This window comes from Malaclemys terrapin, chromosome 8 (assembly GCF_027887155.1).
Source record: "Malaclemys terrapin pileata isolate rMalTer1 chromosome 8, rMalTer1.hap1, whole genome shotgun sequence".
NCBI lineage: Eukaryota > Metazoa > Chordata > Testudines > Emydidae > Malaclemys > Malaclemys terrapin.
Window position 1 is genome coordinate 20,790,721 of NC_071512.1, and position 16,670 is coordinate 20,807,390.

The 16,670-nt window shown below is 49.6% G+C and overlaps 1 protein-coding gene across 2 annotated transcripts in view; it reads right to left on the minus strand.

Moving 5' to 3' along the window:
* Positions 1 to 16,670, minus strand: part of SH3PXD2B (SH3 and PX domains 2B) — a 127,793-nt gene that overhangs the window by 64,812 nt on the left and 46,311 nt on the right. For both annotated transcript variants that reach the window (XM_054038117.1, XM_054038115.1), the window contains exon 3: positions 4,427 to 4,502. In XM_054038117.1, the coding sequence (XP_053894092.1) occupies positions 4,427 to 4,502 (76 nt within the window). The remainder of the gene's footprint in view (positions 1 to 4,426; positions 4,503 to 16,670) is intronic.

A 16,670-nucleotide genomic window follows, 5' to 3' on the forward strand; every position in this document is an offset into this window, starting at 1 on the left:
GGGAAGAAAAGTAAGCTTTAGATGTCACCCGTTTCTCAGGCCTGAACCAAGTCAAAAACCCAGCAAGCCTAAGTTTCATCATATATTGGATGCATGAGATTCAGAGAAACAGACCCTGCTCTGTCTCGCACTCAACCCACTCTGATTATGCGTCTTGATGGAAACAGCACAAAATCTCGAGGTTTACAATAAGTAAAACAACATGTTGCCATCTCAAGCTGGGAAAGAGGAGACCTGAACCAGAAGAAATACACCACAATTCTTGTACCTGACAATTCTACCAGCTACTAATAGATTTTTCTAAGCCAAACCAACACCTCTCTCAGGAGGCAGACCTTGCCAATAAGCCACCTCACCAGGTACATAAGACCAGGTGACTAACTCTATAAGCCAACTCAATAGACAGCTACTGTCTCCTTGCTACACATGCCAAAGATGGCAAAGGAAGCACTGCAGAAGCTACAGACCTCACACTGCTTAACAGCAGCTACCCTCAAGTGAGAGGATTAAACAGCCCTGTGTGATTAGACAGATGTGAGTTTGATGTACCTAATGAACATTGTGCAGGAGACAACCAGGAGAATATCCCACTGTAAGATGTTCACAGCACAGCTACCCATTGTTCTGTGCCAGCATGTGAAAGCAGGAAAGGTGAAATCCAACAATATTCATTATCCACCATCCCTATCACTCAACTTCTGTGATGGGCATGCAACAGCTGAAAGTGTCAAGGTAAGCCTCTGGGAGGAGTATGGGCTGAGAGTGACTGAAACCTGTAGAGAAGGCTGGGGAGGACATGAATACAGGAGTAAGATGTACAGTTCGAGGCAGAGACTATTTCACCCATGACCATAATATGTAGCTCAACTTGCATTATAATATCTTCTCCCAAACCCAAACATCATCCTCATGAGCCTCTGGGACTATGTAGGCCTTTGTCCAAACACCACCACCACAACTAAGCCAATTTGCAATAGAGATGGACCTCATATTGACATCTTGATATCACTTGCTACTGGACTCCGAAGGGGTTCAGAATCTGAATTGGTAAACTGCATCTCAGACCTTCAGCTCTGGAATTTGCTTCCCCCACTTGCTCTTGACTTTTGAAACCTTCTGGGCACATTGCAAGACCCATCTGTCTTCCACAGCTCTGAGGACTGAAGGGTTTACAGGGATAACTGGGGGTCCTTGGACTAGGATGAATTTTCTTGGTGGGCAACATCAGGCAGGCTGTTTGGCTGTACCTGGAGATGGATTATTTTAGTCTATGGAATGGGGGCCCAGAGCAGTGGACTGGACACCGGTTACTGCTATTTTATAAAGTTGAAATAAGTGCGTACACCGCCCATGGAGGGATGTCAGCGTGGCTCAAGGCCCAGGCTCTACCTCCTGACAGCTCCAACCCTGTTCCACAGTCGAAATCCCAATGGAGAGTCATTTAATAGAGGGGAACTTTTTCAGTTTGAATGAGCCACAATGAAATCACCGAGTGAGGCTGTGAAACGCAACACGTTCGGGGGCAGCCACTCTGGAGCCCAATCCCGGTCTTCCAAAAATAGCAGCGTTTTGATGGGAACAAGTAGGGATTCTTCACAAACTGAAAGCAGTCAAACTGTATTCCCTATTTTTCCAAGTCATGCCCTCTGCCAATTTGGCTTCCCCCACTGGCAGGAAAAAGTTGCACAGCAGTGCCTTTTCCTCTATATTAAAGTCAGACTTGCTCTGGTTTTGCTAATTCTACAATCACGGAAGAAGCCAGAACCAGAAATGCCTCCCTGGACAACCCAGACACAGTTTCTTACCTACAAATATGCCCTGGCTCATGAAGAGGAATAAAACAGAGTCTTCACGCTGCTCGGAAGAAAGGAACCCCATGTCTACACTGCAATAGGAGGCGTGATTGCTGGCATGCCCATGCTAGCTTTAATCTAGCTAGCAGGACTTAAAATAGCAGTGAAGACACGGCAGCATGGACCACGGAAAGGGTTATACATACCCAGGGTCCCCAGTGGGCTGGAATAGCTCACGCTGAAGCCTGTGCCACTGCATCTTCCCTGGTATTTTTAGCCATGCTATCTAGCGCAGGAACATCAGCCCATGCTGTAGTCACACCTCTGATAGCAGTGTAGACATACCTTAAACGTCTGCATTTCCATAAGACATCATAATGGTTTGCACTAAATATACTTTCTGCGTTCTCTGGAAGTGTTTAAAGTATCATCCATTTTCATTAGCTCCTTGGAAAAAAGTTTATGTGGTCAAATTTATTGGCTGTGGGTGTGTGAAAGACTCTCAGGGGCCCCACTCCCTGGCAATTTTAGGGCTACATTTTCAGAAGCAGCAGCAATGTGTCACAAAACGACCACAAGCACCCATTAGGTCAGGTGTGGGCAAACTGTGGCCCGCAGGCCGGATCTGGCCCATCAGGGCTTTGGATCTGGCCCACGGGATTGCTACCCCCATGGTGCTGCGGGCCCCATGCCGCTCCAGGAAGCAGCTGGCACCACGTCCCTGCAACCCCTGGGGGAGGGCGGGGGGGCAGAGGGCTCCATGCGCTGCCCTCGCCTGCAGGCACTGCCCCCCGCAGCTCCCATTGGCCGGGAACGGGGAACCGCGGCCAATGGGAGCTTCGGGGGAGATACCCACAGGCGAGGGCAGCACATAGAGCCCTCTGCTTCCCCCTCCCCAGAGGCCACAGGGACGTGGGGCCAGCCGCTTCCAGGAGTGGAGTGGCGCGGCGTGGGGCCAGGGCAGGCAGGGAGCCTGTCTTAGCCCCGCTGCGCACCACTGCCACCCCGGAACCTCCAGGTAAGCAGAGCCGGCCCAGAGCCCGCACCCCGAACCCCTCCTGCACCCCGCACCCCAACCCCCTGTTGCACCCCTCCTGCACCCCAACCCCCTGCTCTGAGCCCCCACCGCACCTCCCTGCACTCCACCCCCCTGCCCTGAGGCCCCTCCCGCACCTCAACCCCCTGCCACACCCCTCCTGCACCTCAGCCCCCTGCCCTGAGCCCCCTGCCGCACCCCAACTCCGTGCCCTGAGCCCCCTGCTGCACCCCCCACACCCCATCCCCCTGTCCTGAGCCCCCTGCTGTACCCCCCCGCATCCCAACCCCCTGCCCTGAGCCCCCTCCTGCACACCGCACTCCCTCCCGTACCCCAACATTCATGGCCCTGCATGCAATTTCCCCACCCAGATGTGGCCCTTGGGCCAAAAAGTTTGCCCACCCCTGCATTAATTATACAGGTTATTTTGGGCATATGAATGCCCATTTGCATAGTTGCATGTTGGATTTGTGGGGCAGCTGCTGCACCATAGACATCCCAATTTAGAAAACTGCTCCTTAAAATTGCAGGAGAAAGTTACAGCTGTCAGCCTGTTTCAGTATTACATTTCTGTGGGATTGCTGTTAAGGTCTCTCTGCACTTTAACTGGAGTTACACTCAATTGCAAACTGCACGGAACAGTTCCTGGGGAGCCACAGCTCCTGGCTCTGTTGGGGGTGTCGATACTGAAACCCACTGGTCTGTCCTAGGAGCTACCTACAGAGCTTGTGAAGGTAGGATTGCTTTCCTAAAACACGGGTGTCTTCTGGGGGCAGTGGCTATGTATTTGCCATTCAGGATGGGCAGCAACCAATGCCTAAATATTGCAGAGTGTGACGGGGCAGCCCCGCCCCGCACTAGCCCCAGCAGCGTCAGACCAGTAGCTCTGGCAGCGGAAGTCCCGCCCTGCTTGTACTGGGCATGCTCCAAGTGCTCAGGGAGTATAAAAGGAGGGAATTCAGCTCAGTCTGGGCTGGTGGCCGTGGAGGAAGGACCTACCCAGGGAGCTCCTGTGGAGGACCAGCCACCACCCTTGAACTTGCTGGGATCTGAAGCTTCCCCTGGCCAGCACGAAGCCCTGCTGCAGGAGGAGCCCGAGGAGGCGACGGACTTGGAGACCCTGGAGATTTGTGGGAGACCCCAACTCTCAAGACGGTAGGAAGCAGTACTTTGCCCCTGGTAAGCCTCAGAGTGTTTCGGTAGGATCTCCCCACTGAGCCAGTGGCAAGGTCCTATGGCGAGGTAACCAGGGGCAATCCTATGGACTCTGGCCACTAGGCTGCGCTGCCCTGCCATGAGGGGCATAAACCCTCACACAGAGTCTCTGAGTTTTAAGCTGATTGTGGGCTGCAGCCCTGGGAACTGAGGATTTTAATACTTACTTTGCATATTACTGAAAATATTCCCATGTTCATTTTAATGGAGAGGATGCAGGCATCAGAAGTTTCAAATTCACATGTTGTTCAAGACTCCAACCATACCTGTGTTTGCCTGGGTGCATTGGGAGCTGGTAACAAGACCTTTTCTTAGTCTGGCCCCACTTGAGTGTATTATGTCAAAACCAGAGTTTGCCTTCAATGGAATCCATCCTACTCACCTGGCAGAAAGGGGATGATCCTTTGTTTGGGGTCCTTCTGCCCTCCTTCCATTGGGAACTTGTCCAACATCTGCATCTAAAAAAAAAAAAGGTGGGGGACACAAGATAGGATTTAAAAACAAAATGTTAAAGTAACAAAACAACTACTCAGCAGGAGGAGAGACTGAAATGAAGCCAATTCTCCATGTCAATACATGGGAGTCTTGGCTATCTGCACATAACCGCATTAAATCGAGTTAGGTTCTGAGGGTAGGGCTGACACCAGGTCTCCACAGCAATGAGAGAAAAGTGGTTGCACGTTCCAAGGGGCTCCAGCAACGCCAGGGCTCAGATGGGCCCTCTCACAATTTTCTAGTTTTCCTTTATGTTCCTGGTCCAACTGACGTTTCACCATGTGTGCGCTTATTCAGTTTGTATTTCACTCAGTGTGAACTGGGAAGTCAACGTGCTTTTTTTTTTTTTTTTTTTAAACAACTAGCCTCCATCCTGAAGGATCTCAGAGTAACTTACAAACATATACAAACTGGGCTTAAAACTACTAAGAACAAACCTCATGACTACGGACTACTTTGAAAACCCTCTAGTAGATTTATCTAAAAAAGGGCTTGGTCCATTTTTGCAATTCGTACAATTTGCAAGCACTGGCTGGGACGACAAGGCGGGAAAGACCAGAAGGGTTAAGATTCACCCTCCTTATTGAAGGCTCTGGTATCATGACCTCTCTACTCCATTAGGAATGTGTCTGTACCCTGGGAGAACGCTCCAGGGATGTTAATGGGAGTGGGGGGTACTCCGTTTCTCACGGCTGCTCCAGTCATCTTACAGGAAGGGGTTCCAAGAGCATCACAGTCTCCATGGCTGTCATAACCTGAGGCAATTTAGGAGTAAGAAGAACAGGACTCTCTCCTGTCTTTTATTTAGGTCATCTTGTCCAATTAGACAATTTGAGTAGGGCCCTTCTTCGGCACACCAAAGGGAGAGTGCGCACAAAGGGTTTCACTAGCGTTTTTTTTTTTTTTTTTTTTAGGTGCGGATTTCTAAGACCTCTGGATGGGGAAGCACTTTAGTTCTCAACATTGCAAAAATCAGCAGCTTTGTGTGTGCATGTGAACATGTGTGCGTACATATGTGCAATGGGGGACAAAAAATAGGGACCGATCTAATGCCCTTGACTCTTCTATTAAAGTAAGGGACTTTGGCTATAAATGCAGCTGGCAGCTACCATTCAATTCTACAGTAAAGAAACCCTACAACCAACTTCCACTGTACTGCAGCTAAAGAAAACGTACTATTAAGTCAGCATGGCCCGAGGGAATGAGCACAGGATCGAAAGTCAGAGTTCTAATCCTGGCTCTGACACTGAGTCATTATGTGGCCTTAGGCATGTCACTTACCTTCCCTTTGGTTCTGTTTCTCCCATGCACATAAATGAGGGATAATTAAACTCTCCTCTACCACCTCTGAGTCTCAGCCCTGTGCTTTAACCACAAAGGCATACTTCCAGAAATGCCTTCACTACTCTTCCCTCATTTGCACCATTCTCCAGTGATGGAAGAACAGCAGTGTCCCAAAATGCAGTCCCACATCTGCACTCTCAAATGGGCAACCTCTTGGTATCCATGTAGAAAAGAACAGAATTAAACTCCACTGCAACAACCAATAGCCCAGTTCCATAGGCAAACCCCACAGACAACAGCAATCCTCTAGAGCAGTGTTTCCCAAACTTGGGATGCCACTTGTGTAGGGAAAGCCCCTGGCGGGCTGGGCCGGTTTGTTTACCTGCCGCGTCCGCAGGTCCGGTCGATCGCAGCTCCCACTGGCTGCGGTTCACTGCTCCAGGCCAATGGGAGCTGCTGGAAGTGGCATGGGCCGAGGGACTTACTGGCCGCTGCTTCCAGCAACTCTCATTTGCCTGGAGCAGTGAACTGCAGCCAGTGGGAGCCGCGATCGACCGGACCTACGGACGCGGCAGGTAAACAAACCGGCCCGGCCCGCCAGGGGCTTTCCCTACACAAGCGGCAACCCAAGTTTGGGAAACACTGCTCTAATGCAACCCTGGGGGCTGTGAGCAGGTTTCAAAGGGTCCACCAAACAGAGCCAACATTAGACTTGCTGGGGCCTGGGGCAGAAAGCCAGAGCCCCTTTGCGTGGGGCTGAATCCCGGGACCCTGAGCCCCACCACCCGGGGCTGAAGCTGAAGCCTGAACAATGTAGCTTTGCAGGGGCCCCTGTGGCATGGGGCCCCAGGCAACTGTCCCGCTTGCTACCCTCTAACGCCAGCCCTGGCTTTTATATGCAGAAAACCAGTTGTTGTGACACAGGTGGGCTGGGGAGTTTTTATAGCATGTTGGAGTGGGCCTTGGAAAGAAAAAGGTTGAGAACTCCTACTGTAGAGAGCGACAGGGCACAGGGGTTATTTTTCATCAAATGGAAAAATCTAAAGTCCATTTATTTTCAAGATCCATCTTTCATTAAAGCCTTGTAAATTGGCACAGACAAAAGTTAACGAAGTATACGATGAAATGTTAAGTTTTATGTATCAATTAAACGCTGATGGCCCATGATGAATACAATAGAACAATCAAAGTGTTGCTCTCATGGATTCCCAATAAGGATGTATCCATAGTAACACGCACACAGAGAAGAACAGAAAGGAAGGATGGTCCAGTGGACTGGGGCTTGGCAGAGCCAGGTTGAATTCCCTGCTCCACAGGCTTCCTGTGTGACCTTACGCAAGTCACAGTCTCTTTGCTCTAGTGTCCCCATCTGTAAAATAGGGAGAATACTTCCATATTCTGCAAGGATGCTCGGACACATTAATGATTGTGAGGTGCTCAGATTGTCCAGTAATGGGAGCCATGTAAGTACCTATGATAGAGTTATTGGTTTGTTTTTATAACTACATGCAGGCATATTAGTCACTGTGAAATAATACTAAACCTGTGATTTTCTATAGGTCGTACACAAAAATAATGCCATGTTCCTCTGCTGGTTTTACAAGCAACAGCAGCATTTCACAAGCATTTCCCAAAGTCCTTGTCTACACTACAGGTTACTTTGGTATAACTTACGTCGCTCAAGGGTGTGAATAATCCACAGCCATGAGCAACATAAATTATACTGACCTACGCACTGGATAGACAGCGCTCTGTCGCTACAGTCTCTTGCGGACGCAGGAGTTAAGCTGACAGGAGAGCTCTCACTCTCCCATCAGCTTGGAGCATGTCCACCACAAGCACTACATCAGTGCAGCTGTGACACTATAAGTGCTGTAGTGTAGATGTAGCGTAAGTCTGTGCTACCGTTACCCGAGGACACTAGTGAACAAAACAAGAACACAAACAAAAAGAAGCAGGATTTATCTCAAGGTCTATGAGGAGAAATATACACACATGCACATTATAATCCATGTATGAAAAACGACAAAAAGCCTAGCAGAAAAAACAAAGGACAAATCAAAACCAAAACAGTTTAAAAAACATAAACAAAAGTATTCAAGTGCTCCCTTTAAAATGTGGATGCCAAACACAGAAACAGATTAATCAGGAAAGGGAAATGCTTAAAGCCTCTTTCCAGGTCTGGACTTTATGAGTTAGCAACACAGCAATAACCAGAGATTGCTCTGACGTTACCAGTGGAAGCCACATAATGAGCAAGGCTGCGTGTGGATTCATTTCCTCAATGCCGAATGACCACTGGGCTGTCACAGTGATTGCCATTCCACCAGAGTTAGAGAGCATGTAACACCCTCCTGTTGCTCCTTCTGCCCATGAAAATAAAGGATTATACAGCATCTCCATTAGACCACATTACAGCCTCATTGTGTCTCCATTTATCCAGAAAGAAACTGAATGAGTCTAACCTTATTCTTCCTGTTTGGAAGGGCTATTAAGTTTATGAGGGACACGGAGGTAAGTGATACAAATCAAGCCACCGATACAGCACATCTAATTAGAGTTAAATAATATAATACTCGACTCTCACAAGGCCTTTTCGTCTCGCATTTTTGAGAGCGAGCAGAGTGCTCCTGAAAGAGAGAGATACTAACAGCGCCAGAGCCAGGCAGACTGCAGGCAGACCCCCTAGGCCTACAGTGCCCTTTGTTCTTCCAATCTTAAGATCCCATACAGATCAGCTGTGACATCTCAGTCCTGTCTTGCAGCACCCCCTGCTATTCCACGCTAGGGTCTCAAACAAAAGCTGCCAATATTGCAGATTTGTCCCATATTTCATAGTGGATTTCCTGACATGCCCAAGTAGGGGGATTAGGAGATCTTCAGCTCACAGATTTTGGCAGTCACCTCTTAAGTCCCTAGAGGATATCTGCCCAGGCCAACCATGGTGCCCTCTATAAGCCTCTGCTCAGAAAAGCAAGGAATAGCCAGGGTTAAGGGGCAGCACACAGGAGTGCTGGAGGAGTTATCTCGGGGTTCTCAAACTGGGGGGTGGTGACCTCTCAGGGGGTCGCAAGGTTATTACCTGGGGAATCGCAAGCTGTCAGCCTCCTCCCCAAACCCCGTTTCGTCTCCAGCACTTATAGGGTTAAATATTTAAAAATGTGTTTTTAATTTAGAAGGGGGGGGTTGCACTCATAGGCTTGCTGTTTGAAAGGGGTCACCAATACAAAAGTTTGAGAACCGCTGAGCTATATGGACGAGGAGCGGGCAAGGGTGTCCCAGGACTGGCCTACAGCATCTCCCACTACTCCAGAGCTGGGGTGTGGAAGAGAAGCCTGTATGTTGCCTGCCTGCATTACTCCTGACTCTAGTCAGTGTTGCACACCTCCTGGATTAATGAACGCTAATAACTCCCAAGCTCTGACATGGAAAATCCCAGAGTCCCTAGAAAGGAGGCCTGGAAAACAGGGAAGAAGGGAAGAAAGGTGGGGGGTGTAAGTCAGAAGGGAGAGTCACACGGAGTCACTTCCAGCCCAGCTGCCACATCACACAGCTCTCGAGAAGGCGGCAGAGGCCTGTTCAGCAGTTTACAAGACATAAGCCAGTGGCTGAAGAAAAGCTAAAAACCCATTCCAAGGAAAACAACCCCAGAGCCGGCTCTAACCGCGGCAGGTGGTTTGTGTTAGCAGATATGAGGGCACATGTTTGGAGAGATCCAGAGTCGTTCAGTCACGGGCTGACAGATCATCCTTTATGACACAAAGTCTTCTAGCCCCACAGCCAGGAGAAGAAAGAATTTAACAAGGGTGGAAGAGAAATAAACTGCACAGCTGGCATCTGCCATTAGACTCCAGGAGGAATCTGGTTGGCTGGTTTCAAGGAGAGCATGTTTTAAAGCCCCTGCCTACCAAACACACACCCCTAAATCTTATCTGACCAAATACTGGCTAGACTGCATTATGATGCAGAGAAGCCCCAAGCTGCCATTCAAGGGTCTTGGGTTAAGTTACCCTTGTCCAGTGTCCCTGATTAAAAGCAAGAATTTTGCAGAGATAGCATGCTCACCCCTGGGAAAGGAGTTGGGGGAGGATGCAGACTGAACCATATTAGAAGAGGGATTTCTCTATCTTCTCAAACCTGTGAACTGGATGGTTCTGGACAGGTTTGACCACAGAATACCCTCCTCCTAGGCCTCAGCAGATTTTCCTTAGGAGGGAAGAAATTTTGGATTGAAGAAATTCATCATGGAAAGACTCCTGCAAATGATTTCAGCACTCAGGGTTTCCATCCAAGTTATGCAAAGAAAGTGGTAACATCACATTCCCAGAGCAGTAAAGTGCCCAACCATCCAAGATCTAGAGGAGAGGGAGTAGAGAATAGACTGGAAGCAGACATACATACAGAGAGACCCTTCTGAAGGCAGGCAGCCACCCAGGCCCTGTGATAGGGCAGAGAGGACGAGATACCCTTCTTCTCAGCAGTGAGCTCAGCCAACAAAGCAAGAAAGTGTAAGGGAAAGAGAATTTTTTCACCTCAAGGTCCCAGAAGCAAAGACAAGGCTTTCATCTCGAGGCCAAAAGACCAAAAACATCAAGACACTTGATCCTGGCCTTGGATAGACCAAGAGACTACCTACACTTCTAAAATCACAATATACCACACTATTAAAGTGTTTGCAAACACATCTTTAAAAAAATATTAAGAGCAGATGCCATTTAGAGCATTTACATGTATTGTTTAGTTAATGTTTTATGCAGGACTTTTAACATGGCACCAACCTTTTACATTCTTGTATGAAATTGTAATAGTTGTAACTAAATTGTAGTACCTGTACTTGTTATTCTGACCTTCATTTGGGGGAGTGGGGAAGTGGCTATAAACCCTCCCCTGGTCTAAAAGCACAGCAACCAATTCGTCCTGTTCCCTCCTCCTCTCCCCACCCCTCCCTCCACGAACAGAAGCAAACACTCAGCGTGAAGAACAAAGGCCTTGGCTACACTTGCAAGTTGCAGCGCTGTAAAGGCTCCTCCAGCGCTGTAACTCACTCCTCACCCACACTGGTAAGGCATTTGCAGCGCTGTATCTCCGTGGTTGCAGCGCTGCATGTACTCCACCTCTCCGAGAGGAATAGCAAGTGCAGCGCTGCCGCTGCAGCGCTGAGGCGCCAGTGTGGCCGCCCAATGAGCTGTGAATGGCCTCCAGAATTATTCGGCAGTATCCCACAATGCCTGTTCTAGCCACTCTGGTCATCAGTTCAAACTCTACTGCCCTGGCCTCAGGTAACCAACCATGTGACCCACCCTTTACATTCCCTGGGAATTTTAAAAATCCCCTTCCTGTTTGCTCAGCCCGGCATGGTGTGGAGTGCTATCAGTGAATCTTTCCAGGTGACCATGCCTCCACGCGCCAAGCGAGCCTCAGCATGGAGCAATGGCGAGTTGCTGGACCTCATCAGTGTTTGGGGGGAGGAAGCTGTACAGTCCCAGCTGCGCTCCAGCCGTAGGAATTACGATACCTTCGGGAAGGTATCAAAGGACATGATGGAAAGGGGCCATGACCGGGACGCACTGCAGTGCAGGATTAAAGTGAAGGAGCTGCGGAGTGCCTACCGCAAAGCCCGCGACGCAAACGGCCGCTCGGGTGCTCCCCCCGCGACCTGCTGATTTTACAAAGAGCTGGATGCGATACTTGGGGTTAACCCCACCTCCACTCCGAGCACCACCATGGACACTTCAGAACAGGTGGGGGGGGGGGAGGAGGAGGAAAACGGGAGTGATGGTGGTGGGCCGGATGGAGACACCCCGGAATCCCTGGAGCCATGCAGCCAGGAGCTCTTCTCGAGCCAGGAGGAAGGTAGCCAGTCGCAGCGGCCAGTACTTGCTGGAGGACAAACAGAAGAGCAGGTTCCCGGTAAGCAGGTTTTTTTTTCGGGAAGGAATTTTTTCGGTGTGGGCTCTTTGGGAGAGGAGGGTTAGGCATGCATGCTTAGATGCGGAATAGTGCATTGATGTGGTTTATCACATCGCGGTAATCGGCCTCGGTAATCTCTTCGAATGTCTCATCCAGAACGTGTGCAATGCGTTTGCGCAGGTTTATCAGGAGAGCCGCCGTGGTCCTTGTCCCAGCCAGGCTAACGTGTCCGCGCCACTGTGCCGCGAGGGGCGGGGGGACCATTGCTACACATAGGCAAGCTGCATATGGGCCAGAGCGGAAGCCGCGTTGCAGTAGAAGACCCTCCCTTGCTTCCCAGGTCACCCTCAGCAGCGAGATATCGTCCAGGACGAACTCCTATGGAAAATGTTGGGACAGTGTTCAGTGTAGGTGCCCCCTGAAGCTGTTGGCTCTCCCCAAGGCACAGAAACCCAGAGGACAGTGCAGCCCTGAAACAATCAGTCCCCCTTACTCACCATTTTGAGGCTCCCGTGGGATATGTGTGCTCTGTTTCGGACGGGAAAATTATGCTATTGTGTAGACCCTGTGTGTTTTCTACTCCTTAAGTGCGGGGGGAATCATTACTCTGTCTGGTATAAACAATGCTGCCTCTGTTAAATGTTGCATTTTGCCTATACAGCTGCATCAACCTTGAGACCTCAGCCGTCCCTCTTATTGCCTGCTCAGAGACTGCAAAGACTCAGGAAGAGACCGCGAAAAAGCAAAGAAGACATGCTGCAAGAAGTGATGCGGCAATCTATTAAAGAGAATGAGAAAGCACAGAACTGGAGGGAGAGAGAAAGCAGGATCCGCCAGAAAAACACAGCGCACCGGCGGCAAAGCACCGCGCACTGGCAGAAAAGCACTGATAGGCTCATAAGCATCCTGGAGTGCCAAGCAGATGCTATCCGGGAGCTGGTAGCCATGCAGAAAGAGGAGCAGTACCGCAAACGCCCCCCCCACCCCCCAGCCTTTGTCCCAAAACTCTTTCCGCTGTGCCCCACTGTCACCTCCAACCCACTTTCCCCAACTTCTGCGTTCTTCACGCCATCCGCTGCCTCCAACACCAGTATCTTCACCACCCAGCCCTGAAAACCACGACCCTTACCCTCTGCACTCAACCCCCATCACCATGCAGTATAGCTGTCCTGAAGTGCAGCACTCACTGCACAGCACACCAGACAGGACATACACGAATCTGTGACTGTACCATTTCCCACTCCACCCCCCTTGTTTCTTTTCAATAAATAATTTTTTTTTCCTTTCAGTAAATGGATTCTTTGGCTTTGAAAACATTCTTTATTATTGCATAAAGTAAAAGACTCCTTAGCCCAGGAACTACACAGGCACTGCAAGTCTGCTTGTCTGCTAAGCAGACACTGATTCCTAAAGACTGGAACTACTGCACTTCACTCCCATGCAGGGCACCAGATATCACTGCTGGTTTTCAGCCTCAAATTGCTCCCTCAAGGTATCTCTAATCCTTGCAGCCCCGCGCTGGGCCCCTGTAATAGCCCTGCTCTTTGTGCAAATTCAGCCTCCAGGTGTTGAACCTCGGAGGTCCATGCCTGAGTGAAGCTTTCACCCTTCCCTTCACAAATATTATGGATATTATTATATCCGCACAGCACGCGGATATAACCGCGGGGATGCTGTTTTCGGCCAAGTCCAGCTTCCCATACAGAGATCGCCAGCGGCCCTTTAAACGGCCAAAGGCACACTCCACAGTCATTCGGCACCGGCTCAGCCTGTAGTTGAACCGTTCCTTGCTGCTGTCAAGGCTCCCTGTGTAGGGTTTCATGAGCCAAGGCATTAACAGGTAAGCGGGATCTCCAAGGATCACAATGGGCATTTCAACTTTCCCTACCATGATCTTCCGCTCTGGGAAAAAAGTCCCGGACTGCATCTTCCTGAACAGGCAAGTGTTCCGAAAGATGCGTGCGTCATGCACCTTTTCAGGCCAGCCTGTGTTAATGTCAATGAAACGCCCACGGTGATCCACAAGCGCCTGGAGAATCATAGAGAAATACCCCTTCCGATTAACGTCCTCGGATCCTAGGTGGGGTGGTGCCAGAATAGGAATGTGCATCCCATCTATCGCCCCTCCACAGTTAGGGAACCCCATTTGTGCAAAGCCATCCACTATTTACTGCAAGTTATCCAGAGTCACGGTTCTTCTGAGTAGGATGCGATTAATGGCCTTGCAAACTTGCATCAATACGATTCCAACGGTCGACCTTCCCACTCCAAACTGGTTTGCAACCGACTGGTAGCTGTCTGGAGTTGCCAGCTTCCAGATTGTAATAGCCACCCGCTTCTCCACTGGCAGGGCAGCTCTCAATCTCATGTCCTTGCGCCGCAGCGTGGGGGCGAGCTCCTCACACAGTCCCATGAAAGTGGCTTTTCTCATCCGAAAGTTCTGCAGCCACTGCTCGTCATCCCAGACTTTCATGACGATGTGATCCCACCACTCGGTGCTTGTTTCCCGAGCCCAAAAGCAGCGTTCCACGGTGCTGAGCATGTCCATGAATGCCACAAGCAACTTTGTGTCGTACGCGTTACGCGGCTCGATAGCATCGTCGGACTCCTCACCCTCACTCTCACTGTCACTTTGGATCTTAAGGAATAGTTCGACAGCCAAACGTGATGTGCTGGCGAGACTCATCAGCATACGCCTCAGCAGTTTGGACTCCATTTCCCGCAGACAGATCACGCTGCACAGAAACCGTTGAAAGATGGCGCCAAAGGTGGACAGAAACAAAGGGATTTCTGGGATGTGAAGCGATGCATCACGGGGCATTGGGACAGGACCCAGAATCCCCCGCACCCATGCCCCCTTCCCACAACCCACGATGCCAGAATGGGAAAAGGTGCTCTGTGGGATAGCTGCCCATAATGCACCGCTCCCAACAGCACTGCCATTGCCGCAAATGTGGCCACGACACTGCGCTGGGCAGCTGTCAGTGTGGACAGACTGCAGCGCTTTCCCTACTCAGCTGCACTAAGTCAGGTTTAACTCACAGCACTGTACATAGATTCATAGATTCACAGATTCTAGGACTGGAAGGGACCTCGAGAGGTCATCGAGTCCAGTCCCCTGCCCGCATGGCAGGACCAAATACTGTCTAGACCATCCCTGATAGACATTTATCTAACCTGCTCTTAAATATCTCCAGAGATGGAGATTCCACAACCTCCCTAGGCAATTTATTCCAATGTTTAACCACCCTGACAATTAGGAACTTTTTCCTAATGTCCAACCTAGACCTCCCTTGCTGCAATTTAAACCCATTGCTTCTTGTTCTATCCTTAGAGGCTAAGGTGAACAAGTTTTCTCCCTCCTCCTTATGACACCCTTTTAAATACCTGAAAACTGCTATCATGTCCCCTCTCAGTCTTCTCTTTTCCAAACTAAACAAACCCAGTTCTTTCAGCCTTCCTTCATAGGTCATGTTCTCAAGACCTTTAATCATTCTTGTTGCTCTTCTCTGGACCCTTTCCAATTTCTCCACATCTTTTTTAAAATGCGGTGCCCAGAACTGGACACAATACTCCAGCTGAGGCCTAACCAGAGCAGAGTAGAGAGGAAGAATGACTTCTCGTGTCTTGCTCACAACACACCTGTTAATACATCCCAGAATCATGTTTGCTTTTTTTGCAACAGCATCACACTGTTGACTCATATTTAGCTTGTGGTCCACTATAACCCCTAGATCCCTTTCTGCCGTACTCCTTCCTAGACAGTCTCTTCCCATTCTGTATATGTGAAACTGATTTTTTCTTCCTAAGTGGAGCACTTTGCATTTGTCTTTGTTAAACTTCATCCTGTTTAACTCAGACCATTTCTCCAATTTGTCCAGATCATTTTGAATTATGACCCTGTCCTCCAAAGCAGTTGCAATCCCTCCCAGTTTGGTATCATCCGCAAACTTAATAAGCGTACTTTCTATGCCAATATCTAAGTCATTGATGAAGATATTGAACAGAGCCGGTCCCAAAACAGACCCCTGCGGTACCCCACTCGTTATGCCTTTCCAACAGGATTGGGAACCATTAATAACAACTCTCTGAGTACGGTTATCCAGCCAGTTATGCACCCACCTTATAGTAGCCCCATCTAAATTGTATTTGCCTAGTTTATCGATAAGAATATCATGCGAGACCGTATCAAATGCCTTACTAAAGTCTAGGTATACCACATCCACAGCTTCACCCTTATCCACAAGGCTCGTTATCCACATCTGCAAGTGTAGCCAAGGCCAAAACCTCACAGTGTGAGGTGAAACTTGCTAGCAGGGCTTTGGAGCTGTGCTCCGGCTCCGCTCCAGCTCTAGGCAAAAACCTGCAGCTCCACTGCTCCAGAGCTGATCCACGCTCCAGCTCTGGGCTTCGCTCCCAAGCCCTGTCACCAAGGGCATGTCTACACTGCAATCAGGAAGTACAATTGCAGCTTATGTTGACACAGGTGAGATAGCTTTAACCCAGCTAGCTCAGACACCGGAGCAGTGAAGTTGCAGCGGCCCGTGCTTCAGCACGGACTAGCAGCCTGAGTAATTATCCAGGGTCCCAAGCTGGCTTGTACAGCGTCACTGCTCCGATACCTGAGCTAGCTAGATTGAAGTCTAGCTCAGGTATGTCCACATGAGTGTAATCATACTCTGTTGCTGCAGTGTAATCATACCCCAAAACTTAAGGTCTGATCACCCTGCAAGGCCCTGCCTCAAAGCTAACAGTCACATGGACCAATCCTTCATAATGCTAAGACAAGACATTTTTATAGGAGATTGGAGGAGTATCTTCGCGACATACACAGGCACCTGCCTAGGAAGTGCGCTAAGCATTGCCTTTCAGGAGACCCAAGCTCAGTAACCAAACAGGGTCTCTTGTTCACATCACTGGTCAGCAGTGCCTGGTAA